Here is a 12,684-nt window from a genome sequence, read left to right on the forward strand (position 1 = left end):
GCCGTTGGTTGCCATGCCATCTTTGTACTCCTATGAGAGGGTCAGTATCACAATATATTGCAATACATTAGTATTGCAGAATATCATGCAAGAGATCCAAGTCCCACAAAACAGGAACAAAAATGGATTAAAAAAAACCCCAAAAAATAAAAAATAAAACACGATAGACAGCTCGCCCCGCAAAAAACGAAGCCCTCATTTCGCTCAATCAACGGAAAAATGTAAAAAATTATGTCTCCCAGAACGTGGCGATAAATTATTAACAATCTGTTTTTTCCTTGTAAAAGTAGTAAAACATAAAAAAAAAAACAAAAAAAAAAAACAAACTATAGAACTTTGGTATCACCATAATCGCATTGACCCGCAGAATAAAGTGGACATGCCGTTTTTGCCGCACGGTGAACACTGTAAAAACAACCCTCCCCAAAAAAAGAAAAAAAAGATTGATGAATCAGTTTCTTTCCTATTCCACCTCACAAATATTTTGTTTTCCAGTTTCCCCACTACATTATATGGTACAATAAATGGTGCCATGAAAATCTACAAATTGTCCTGCAAAAAATAAGCCCTCATACGGCGATACTGATGGCAAAATAAAAAAGTTATGGCTTTTGGAAGGTGGGGAAAAAAAAAACTAAAGTGGAAATCCGAAAAATGACTGCGGCGGGAAAGGGTTAATAGATTAATATAGTTTCTAAGGGTACAAATGCCCTACACAAAGGATCAATACTGGAGGGAATCGATCTTTAAATGTATTTGAAGTGCATTAAATATAATATGGCTTCATAGATATGCAGCAAGTTACAATCTCCATAATTAATAGTGTCACCAAATATGTTCCCTTGGGACAACTCTACCATATACTGCTCCACACAAGATACAGCACAATACATCTTATAAGTAAAGACGTTACTTCTCAACTTCATCGATTTGTGGAATCTCACTTTTAAGAACCAAAATATTTCCATAACTTAACAATTCTCCTTAGGCCACACAGACCCAGGAAATTTGATGAATACCTTTGATGAATACCTATTTCATACATTGACATTACCAACTATAAATGTCTTAGGCCCCATGCACACGACCAAAAAAACAAAAAACGACGTAATTGCAGACCATTATACGGTTCGCAATTATGGACCTATTGAGTTCTATTGGCCGCGTACACCTTTCCGTATCGCTACGGGTAGGTGTCTGTGCCGGGAATTATACGGGCCGTGCTCCCATACTTTTTATGGGAGCACGGCCCGAAAATGCAGGCTGCGACCCGCGGAGGCTGGCAGTGCCCTCAATCGCGGGACGTGATTACGGGCATGCTGTGTGCATGAGGCCTAAGCATTTAGAAAAATATGTAGTATGTTTAGAAGCGATAAATCTTTAACCCCATCTCGACTGCCATATGGCTATATACGTTCCAATTGCCGATGCCCCATGCAGTTGTCACGTATATAAACGTTGGCAGCCTGGAACAGGGTTTAATGAGTGCAGTGCTGCTTCAGTGTAAGCAGCGCTGCAGAGCAGAAAAAGAGAAACTTGATCCAGCGCTGGGTTTAAAAGAAAGTAATATTCCAACTTTATTCCGAATATATTAAGATGTCCATATACAAAGGGCTGGATGCATCAGATAGCAGGCCTACGCATTTCAGACAAATCACTTGTCCTTACTCATGGCGTGTTGCAGCGCTACACTCTCACGGGAGAGTCTCTCCACCCCCCTGTAGTATCCCCCCCCCCCTGCAGATAGTGCAACCTAGGGTCCCTCTAGGAGCGGAATCCCTGGTCAGATCGCTCTGGCTGGGGATTCCGCTCTAGCAGTAGCCCCTAATGTCTTTGTCCATATTTGGACAGTGACATCAGGGGCTCTCCCTAGGAGTGGAATCCCCGGACGACACTCTGGCCAGGGTTTCCGCTAATGGAGAAGCCCCTGGCATCACTATCCATATTTGGACAGTAATGTCAGGGACTACTCCTGGGGCAGAATCCCCAACCAGTGTGCTGCCTATGCTCTGGCAGGGGATTCCACTCAGATCGAGCCTCTGATGCCACTGTCCATATATAGACAGGTATATCAGGGGCTCCCTCTAGGAGCGGAATCCTCAGCCAGTGGGATTCTGCTACTACAGGGCACTACAGTGGTGCCATCTACAAGAAGGGGGTGCCATTTACAGGGGGGGGTGAGTGTGCCATCTAAAACAGGTTGGGCACGATCTGCAGGGGCTGGCACTATCTACATAGGCACTGTGGCATTATGTGGGCACTACCTACAGGGGACACCGTGGCACTATCTACATGGGCACTGTGTGTGGCACTATGTGGGAACTGTAGCACTATTTACAGTGGACAATATGGCACTATCTACATGGGCACTAAAGTGTTTTCAGCTGGCTGGGACCAAAAAAAAAAAACACTAAAATAAAAAATGTATTTTTTATCATCCATGAAAAACGGATTGCAAATGGCGGTTAAAAACGGTCAGATGGCCGGGAAGTGGATATAAATTTTGAGAAACACTGATGCAAAATAGCAATGAAAAACTGACAATTGATCCGTTGTTAACTACCCTTTTTTTCATGTCATGTGAAACGACTAATTGTTACAGCAGAGCTGCAATAACGTCCCAAGAAGTGTCCTGCACTTCTTTTGACGAGGCTGTTATTTTACGCGCCGTCTTTTGACAGCGACATGTAAATGACAGGTCGTCGGCACAGAACATCGTAAAGCCCATTGAAAGTAATGGGCAGATGTTTGCCGACGTATTGGAGGCGTTTTTGCAGGCGTAATTCGAGGCGTAAAACGCCTCCATTACGTCTGCAAATAGGTCGTGTGAATCCAGCCCAACGATAAAAAAACAAAAAATTTGTTTTTCACATTTTTAGTGATTTGTCTGCTCCTAATAAAAATTACAAACTTGGAATTAATTTAACAAATCTAGAAAATAAAAGCCTCATAAGTCTTGTAAAAAACAAAGTAAAAATAGTTGTGATATTCAAAGCGGTTGCAAAAAATATTAATCATTTAAAGAAGTGCACATCAGAAATGGAAAATTTGACCTGGATACAGGGGCATCAATGACCCTTGGTCATGAAAGGGTTAAACGTGAATATACAGCTCAAATCTCCCATCCATGCAATATAAATCCATTCTACGTGATTGGTTTGTTTTACTCCTCTAGTAATGTAACGCACACCACACGAGGAGGATCAGACACTACAAATATTGACTGATCCTGAAAGGATTTCACAGCTAGGAACAATATGTAAAGGGTAATTTCAGGTCTGCAGAGACCAGCAGTATATCAGAGAAGCTGGTAGTATTGCTGGAATTAAATCATTGTCCACAATGACTTTATAGTAGTTTCCTTTTAATCCTACATACAAAACAGCGCAGGCAGCCGGATACATTCTTATTAAAGGGACACGAACATCTTTTGCTGCTGTTGAGAGGATGGGGGGGGGGGCAGTCCTGAGGATTGTTTTCAGGAAGAAAACAAAGTATAAGACAAAATAAATGAATATAAAACGATTGACGAAAGTAATCCCATGCACTAGTAACATCTTTTGGACGATTAATGTCCATTTACTAAAACAGAAGTGCTCAACAGTGTTGTGAAAGTGGTTAGAATATGTTTAAAAGATAACGCATGGACTCCATTTTGAATCGTTGGAATCCACCTTTTGGCCTGAAGGAGCCATCTTGAGATTAATAAGTAATATATTAATTCAGCAGCAGTCCTGAAGCAATTCTATGTTATGTGTTCTTGAATTGAATGTTTTATTATTCTTGTAAGGAGCAGATCAATTATCCTTGGAAGAATGGAGAATGACATTGTTTACCATAAGGGAGGGGGGTCAGCCTTGAGAAGGGCTCTGTTTAAATGATTTAAAGAGGCTCTGTCACCAGATTATCAAATCCCTATCTCCTATTGCATGTGATCGGCGCTGCAACGTAGATAACAGTAACGTCATGTGTATGCAGAATACTGACACTTCTGAATCTTTTCTGTGAGATTCCAGCAACGGATACGAAATCTCGCGAGGTTACGGAGGTAAACGAGATTTCGTTTCCCTTGCTGTAAATCTCACAGAAAAGAGTCAGAAGTGTCAGGATTCTGAATACACATGACGTCCAGGCTGGAGGTCATGTGTATTCATTATCAGGACACTGGATTAATGTTAATCAAGCAGAATCGCTGTGTATGTGTCTGCAGATCATGTTCTAGTAAGAACGCGATTCTGCTGTCTAAATGAATGGAGAGGAGTGCATGATGCCGATTGGTCAGCGTCATGCACTCCTCTGTACAACGCCCACTTGGTCGAAAGTAAAAATACGCCCACTTGGGCATTAAGAAAGCTCATTGGCATAAACCAAAATCGCTCCTAACGTTGTGAAAATAGATCGTTTTTTTAAATAAAAAGCATTACTGTCACCTACATTACAGCGCCCATCTCCTTATGTAGGACATAGGGCACTTATAATGTGGGGACAGAGCCTCTTTAATGTTGGGCCATCTTATCTGCAGTCTCCATTCTCTAGTGAGATAAGAAGTAGACACACGGTGTCTTCCCCATGTGACAAAGGACAGGGAACCTGAGGGGTGAGGAATCATAATGCATTGAAATATTCTCATTGGCTGAATCACAGTCATTATCATATTGTAGATGATTGGCTGAAATCAAAGCCTACACCCCTCCTGAATGATATTATTGTAATGGAGCTTGGCAATAAATGAAATAAATCACGTATGATTTGGAAACTGAATAAATCACTGGCTTTGTCATTAAGGCCTAAAAAAGGCTATCATTAAGGGGTTAATAAATAAAATGACCGTGTAAATACGCACTAATCTATTGTATATGTGAAGTGCTTGTTTTGCAAAAAAAATTGCAACAGCCAAGGGAACTTAAAAAAATAAATAAATCATAGAACGTAAAGAGAGCCTTACTTCTACAATCAGCATAAGAAACCCAAGTAACCCCTTTATTAGGTATAGATTAAACCGCTTTTTTAAAAGTGATATGGTAAAAAAGCAAAATTATATAATTGGTTTTGACTCACCCATAAAAAACTGTAGTGCAACATTGTGTATGAGAATTCTGTCCAGCGGGACTGTGCAAAGTTTTCCAAAGTTTGCAGCCAACTTCACAGTATCAATTTCCTGTAAGAGATGTGCAGCGTGATTTGATGTTTCCAGGATATTTACACAAATCTCTAATCATGGTCTCTAAAGGTACGCAGAAAGAGCAGACATGGTTTAGTGTAATGTCTACACAGAAACATGTTGCAGGAGCAATGACGACAACACATGAAGGAATGTTAGTCAACCGGGGCGCAGGATGTTTAAAGACTTGGGCCAGGCCTTTATATGAAATTCTAAGCCTATCCGCCATAATGATTTCCTGCTCACAACGAGTCGACATTTTAGGCTTTACTTTTCAGGAATCTAAATGGCTTTCAAATGGTTGTTGAAAGGAACCTGTTTCTTCTGGTGGATTGTCCCATAAAGAAATCATTAAAGAGAACCGGTCACCAGCATTTCACCTATTAAACCAGCAATACCTGGTGGAACTGGCTGAAAAATCATTTTTATGTAACCTACAATTATCTTCTAAGTAGCTCTGTACAGGCATCGGTTAGTATTCAGTTTTTTAGTGTTCCCGCACGGTATGCTAATGAGCATAAGAGTCATATCTTAGTTTGAAGAGTCAGATCTTCATCCCTCAAGTCTTTCCGACTTAAAGGAACAGTGTCATCACAAATTATTTTTTTATATGTTAAAGATGTTAGTGCTTTATTAAAAACGTTTATATTTGTGTGTTTGTGTTTTACTTTTTCTTATTTTTACACTTTTTCTTCCCTATGGGGGCTGCCATTTTTTGTTCCATTTCTGTGTGTGTCGATTAACGACACATACAGACATGGAATACGGCAGCCACAGTCCCATAGGGACTGCGAACGGCTCCCGTCCCATTCACTTGTGTGTACGGCGTCTGTGTGGGAATTGCGCATGCGCCGCTCCCACACAGTCCAATTTGAAATTGGCGCCGTCCGGCGCCATTTTCCTGTGGACCGGAAGTCGCGGCCGGACAGTAATATTACTACTTCCGGTCGCGGCTTCCGGACTTGTGCACTTGGACCAGCGGCAGCAGACGGAGCGGACGGGCCGGAGGGAGCCGCGGCGGCAGGAGCAGGTAAGAGATTTCAATGTATGTTCGTGTTTGTGTGTGTTTACTACTGTATGTAAACCTACTACACTGTGTGTTAGCTCAAAAAATGGCGACACACAGTGTAGGAGGTTACACCGTTCAAACCCCTCGTTTATCCCGGCACTAGCCAGGATAAAGGAGGGGGGGATGCTGAGAGCTCACTAGAGCGAGGGCTTTTTACCCAATTTTGCATTGCTGCAATTTTGGGAATAGCTCCATCTAGTGACCAGAAATGGGAAGTATTCTAAATTAGAATTAATTTATAATATTTCCTGACTCGTGAAAAAAATAAAAAAAATTTGAACAATGTTTAATCACCCACACACTAAATGTTTAATTTAAAAAAAACAAACAGGGTTAAAGGCAATGTGTTGCCAGAAAAACATACCTCCTTACTTTTGATTGACAGCCCCTTGCCTCCCACCAGCACACACAGAAAATTCCGCAACTTGTGCATCGATGTCCTGTTCTGTTGTGTGCGCACAACGGGACATCACATGCGCAGTAAATAGATTTGAGGCCCGGGCGAATCAGGGAAGGCTATAGGACCGTATATGACGGGCGCATGCGCGCTATCTCAGACGAGATTTCGGCATTCAGGACGGGCATAAGAAGAGGAGCGAACGAGACCCGCAGATTACCATAAATGGCGCAAAATGTTTGCTGACCGTTATTTACGGTTGGAGGAGGAGTTTAGGAGAGGGGATATCGGCAATTAACTCTTGACAGCAGTGGCCAGCGAGGGGAGAGTAGCGTTCAATAGGTGAAATGCTGGTGACCGGTTCCCTTTAAAGGGGTTTCCTGGAATTTGAACATTGACAGCCTATCAATTAAGATTTTTGACATTTTTAAACTAAAGCAACTTCCCACCACAACCCCTTCCCCAGTATGAGTGTTGCTTCATTGTGCTGACCGGGTTCTCATACCCCACCGATAAAAATGAATGGATAGGTCATCAATGTTTAAAGTTTTAGAATTCATTTCCCCAGTAAGCCACATACAGAAGACTTAACTTTCCCCTACGAGAAAACACATCAGTACAGAGACTTCCAGCTACATGTCAGCACCTATAATGCCTAAATAAACAGCGGTCATGAGGGTTAGGTTTCAGATGCTTACATAAGCCACAACGCACTTTGTGTTAATGTGTTCGGAGAAAAGAAGGTCATCTTTTAATGTGTCGGCCAACTCTTTAGAGACATTTAATATTAACGGTGTTACCATAGAAACAATCTAATAATCATATTATAGGGGTTGTCCGGGACATTTAAAAGACTGGCTGCCTACAGGGAATGTTCTAACAAAAAGTAACACTCATCTGGTAAATCCCCTCCGCTCCAGTGATCCCCGCCAGTCTTAACTTTGACAGGAAATGATGACGTTCCGTACCATCCATGTGACCTATGCAGCCTAACACTGGTCTCAGTGGTGATGCTGGCAGGAACGCAGGGTCATCGCTGAGGCCAGTAATTAACTGCAGTGGTCACATGGATGGAACGCGACATCGTCACTTCCTGTCAAAGTTAACCCCTTAGTGACCAGCCCATTTTAGGCCTTAATGACCAAGCTATTTTATTCGTTTTTCTATAGTCGCATTCAAAGAGCTATAACGTTTTTATTTTTTCGTCTACATAGCTGTATGAGGACTTGTTTTTTGCGGGATTAGTTGTGCTTTTTAATGGCACCATTTTTGGGTACATATAATTTTTATATTAACTTTTATTAACCTTTTTGGGGGGGGGATTATAAAAAAACCTGAAATTCCGCCATTGTTCTATGCGTTTTTAAATTGACGCCGTTCACTGTGCGACGTAATTAACATGTGACCTTATTCTATGGGTCGGTACGATTACGGCGATACCACATATGTGGAGGTTTTTTTATGTTTTACGACTTTTGCACAATAAAAACACTTTTGAACTAAAATTATTTGGTTTTGCATCGTCGCTTTCCAAGAGCCGTAATTTTTTTATTTTTCCATCAATGTAGTGATTTTTTGGGCTTGTTTTCTGCGGGACAACACGTAGTTTTGAATGGTACTGTTTTGGGGTACATGGGACTTATTGATTCATTTTTATTATGACTTTTTTGGGGGGCAATGGAAAAAAATTGCAATTTCGCCATAGTTTTTGGCGTTTTTTTTTTACGGTGTTCACTTTGCGGTTTAAATTACATATTAACTTTATTAATGGAGTCATTACGGTCGCGGCGATACCACATATGTGTACTTTTTTTACACTTTTACTAAATAAAACCACTTTTTATGGAAAAAAATGGATTTATTTTTTTACTGTACTTTATTAATAATCTTTATTTCACATTTATTATTTATTTTATTAGTCCCACTAGGGGACTTTACTGTGCGATGTTCCGATCGCTGCTATAATGCTCTGGTATACTTCGTATACCAGAGCATTATTGCCTGTCAGTGTAAATCTGACAGGCAATCTGTTAGGACGTGCCTCCGGCGCGTCCTAACAGGCATATATATGTCCAGGGCAGACCTGGGGGCTTTTGTCAGTCCCCCGGCTGCCATGACACCCCATCGGAGACCCGCGATTGCATTCGCGGGCCGCCGATGGGTGACAGAGGGAGCGCACTCCCTCTGTAAACAAAGTTAAATGCCGCGGTCGCTATTGACGGCGGCATTTAACGGGTTAAACGGCCGCGATCGAAGTAAACTTCGATCGCGGGCGTTGGAGCAGGAGCTCAGCTGTCATCAGACAGCAGAGCCCCGGCTCCTGCCTGCACGGGAGACCCGTGCAGGACTTAGACTAGGCTGACGTGAAAAGGCGTCAGCCTAGCCTAAAGCCCAGTAGTGAATCACGTAAAAAGGCGTATTAGTGGTCACTAAGGGGTTAAAGAAGTACTCCCTGAATCCTACAGCGTCTGATTTAGGAACCGGAAAACAGTCTTTCAATACAAGCCTATGAAAGCCTCAATGTGAGTTCCATAGACTTACATTGAGAGCCAGACGCTGTAGGATTTGGGTAGTGCGGCTAATGTGACCCTAACTTTCACATCATCACATTTTGAAACGGGTGGGGGGGGGGGAATTGCCAGAGAACTTATTTAACAGAACGGGGCGACAGTGGGGGGGGGGGGGGGGGTTTGCCAGGTGAGCATTACTTATTTGGTTATTTCCGCACATACCCTGCCTGGAGCCTGTTTTTAAATGTTCTGGAAAACCCATTGAAGTGGTGACCATACAAAAACAATAGTAGAAGTCCAATTATAAAAAAAAAATGCAACCTTATGATCAAGATAATATATAGGTAGAATAGAAGGAAGGTATAGCAGAAAAAATTTAAATGCAGGGAAAAATATTGTTTAGTAAATATGGCATAGCTATACAGGTGCACTGTATGGTTACATTCACACTTGGCAGTAGTGATGTAGTGCAAAGCTGCATACTGGTTTTTCCTTGTTTTAACGAAACTACCCCCATGCTTTTTACATGCATTTTTGGCAGGGATAGAGCATGCCACCGCTGGGAGGAAGGGGGATGGATGGGAGGAATGGGAAACGGTTAGTATGAGCTCGGCCGATATAGAAGGTGTTGTCCAGGATTAGAAAAAAAGGTCTGCGGTTTTTTCCCCCCTCGAGAAACAGCAGAACTCTTGTCCATAGGTAGTGTCTGGTAATGCAGCATCTCAATGGGGATGATCTGTACTAGACCGTTCATAGACCAGAGTGGCGCTGCTTCTGGGAAAAAGAGCAGCCCCTTTAACCCCTTCAGGACACAGCCTGTTTTGGCCTTCAGGACGCAGCCAATTTTTTCAAATCTGACACGTTTCACTTTATTGGTAATAACTTCGGAATGCTTTTACCTATCCAAGCGATTCTGAGATTGTTTTCTCGTGACACATTGGACTTTGTGTTACTGGCAAAATTTGCTCGATACATTAAGTATTTAATTGTGAAAAACACCAAAATTTTGCGAAAAATTGCAAAAATTAGCATTTTTCTAAATTTATATGTATCTGCATGTAAGACAGATGGAAATACCACACAAAATTGTTGCTAATTAACATCACCCATATGTCTACTTTAGATTGGCATTGTTTTTTGAACATCCTTTTATTTTTCTATGACATCACAAGGCATAGAACTTTAGCAGCAATTTCTCACATTTTCAAGAAAATGTCAAAAGGCTATTTTTACAGGGGCCAGTTCAGTTGTGAAGTGGATTTTAGGGCCTTATATATTAGAAACCCTCGATAAGTCACCCCATTTTAAAAACTTCACCCCTCAAAGTATTCAAAACAGCATTTAGAACGTTTCTTAACCCTTTATATGTTTCACAGGAATTAAGGCAAAGTAGATGTGAAATTTTCAAATTTCTTTTTTTTTTTGCAGAAATTAAATTTTTTCATCTATTTTTTTTGTAACACAGAAAGTTTTACCAGAGAAACGCAACTCAATATCTATTGCCCAGATTCTGCAGTTTTTAGAAAGTTTGGGGCCTCCTTTTTTATTAGAAAATATTTTAGGCACCATGTCGGGTCTGAAAGGCTCTTGTGGCGCCAAAACAGTGGAAATCCCCCAAAAGTGACCCCATTTCGGAAACTATACCCCTTGAGGAAATTATCTAGGGGTATAGTGAGCATTTTGACCCCACAGGTTTTTTGGAGAAATTATTGGAAGTAGGCCGTGAAAATGAAATTTTTTCTAATTTCCACAAGGACTAAGGAGAAAATGCACCACTACATTTGTAAAGAAATTTCTCCCGAGTAAAACAATACCCCACATGCGGTCATAAACGGTTGTTTGGACACACGGCAGGGCTTAGAAGGGAAAGTGCGCCATTTGGCTTTTGCAGCTCAAATTTAGCAGGAATGGTTTGCGGAGACCACGTTGCATTTGCAAAGCCCCTAAGGGACCAAAACAGTGAAAACACAAAAAAAGTGACTCCATTTAGGAAACTACACCCCTTGAAGAATCCATCTAGGGGTGTAGTGAGCATTTTGAACCCATAGGGGTTTCATAGATTTTATTAGAATTGGGCAGTGAAAAAAAAAAAAATCCTTTTTTTCCAATAAGACGTAGCTTTAGCTCAAAATTTTTCATTTTTTCATCAAATAAAGGAATAAAAAAAAAAACATTTGTAAAGCAACTTCTCTGGATTACGGACATACCCCATTTGTGGTCATAAACTGCTGTTTGTGCACACGGCAAGGATCAGAAGAGAAGGAGCGCCATTTGGCTTTTGGAGCACAGATTTTGCTGGATTGGTTTCTTGACACCATGTCACTTTTGCAAAGCTCCTAAGGTGTCAGTACAGTTGAAACTCCCCAAAAGTGATTCCATTCACAAAACTACACCCCTTGAGGAATTCATCTAGGGGTGTAGTGAGCATTTTGACCCCACAGGTGTTTCATAGATTTTATTAGAATTGGGCAGCGAAAATTAAAAAAAATCCTTTTTCTTCAATAAGACGTAGTTTTAGCTGAAAATGTTTCATTTTCTCAACAAATAAATGAAAAAAAGCACCACAACACTTGTAAAGCAACTTCTCCTGTGTACGGCAATACCACATATGTGGTCATAAACTGCTGTTTGGGCACAGAGTAGGGCTCAGAAGGGAAGGAGCGCCATTTGGCTTTTGGAGTACAGATTTTGCTGGATTGGTTTCTGGGCGCTATGTCCCATTTGCAAAGTCCCTGTGGGACCAAAACAGTGGATCCCCACCAGAAGTGACCCCATTTTGGAAACTACACCCCTCAAGGTATTCACTTAAGGGTGTAGTGAGCATATTAACACTGATTGGCAGAAATTGGTGTGCACTCGATGTTGCAGAGTGAAAATGGGATTTTTTCTATAGATATGCCAATATGTGGCGCCCAGCTTGTGCCACTGGAGACACACACTCCAAAAATTGTTAAAAGGGTTCTCACGGGTATGGTGATGCCATATATGTGGAAGTAAACTGCTGTTTGGGCACACTGTAGGGTTCAGAAGGGAGGTAGCGCCATTTGGCTTTTGGAGCGTGGATTTTGCTTGTAGTAGTTTTGTATTGAGTCTTACTGGTGTTTCCGTTTATAATGTGCGGGTACATGTAAGCCGGGCGGAGTATATAAGGGGCATAGTCAGGTGGTATAGTGGGGTAAACAAAAACAATAAAATAATCCATAGATGTGTGTTACACTGTGACACAATACTTTCTGCACAGGCCGGTGTCGCACTGATAAACTGTGTCCTTTCTTATCCCCTTTTGGTCCACACTCCGCACCTTTGCAGTTTGAGGAATTTTGCTGAGAAGTGTTTTCCTGGTATAATACGGGCACCGTTGCTTCCAGCAGATATGTTTGGGCCGTCCCCTTCCTGGTTCCCTAATTTTAGGGGCCTTGATAATTCGCCACTTGAAACAGAAGAAACGTTCCCCTCGGGCCGGCACATCTGCATATTTTTATTTCCTGGCTTATTGGAGCCTTAACTAATTTTATTTTTTCATAGACGTAGTGGTATGAGGGCTGTT

At 41.5% G+C, this 12,684-nt stretch overlaps 1 protein-coding gene across 1 annotated transcript in view; it reads right to left on the reverse strand.

Moving 5' to 3' along the window:
• The window catches only part of SNX13 (sorting nexin 13), a 128,914-nt gene that overhangs the window by 45,386 nt on the left and 70,844 nt on the right, over positions 1-12,684 (reverse strand). The window contains exon 12 of the mRNA XM_075827299.1: positions 5,059-5,158. Within this exon, the coding sequence (XP_075683414.1) occupies positions 5,059-5,158 (100 nt within the window). The remainder of the gene's footprint in view (positions 1-5,058; positions 5,159-12,684) is intronic.

This window comes from Rhinoderma darwinii, chromosome 5 (assembly GCF_050947455.1).
Source record: "Rhinoderma darwinii isolate aRhiDar2 chromosome 5, aRhiDar2.hap1, whole genome shotgun sequence".
Lineage (NCBI taxonomy): Eukaryota > Metazoa > Chordata > Amphibia > Anura > Rhinodermatidae > Rhinoderma > Rhinoderma darwinii.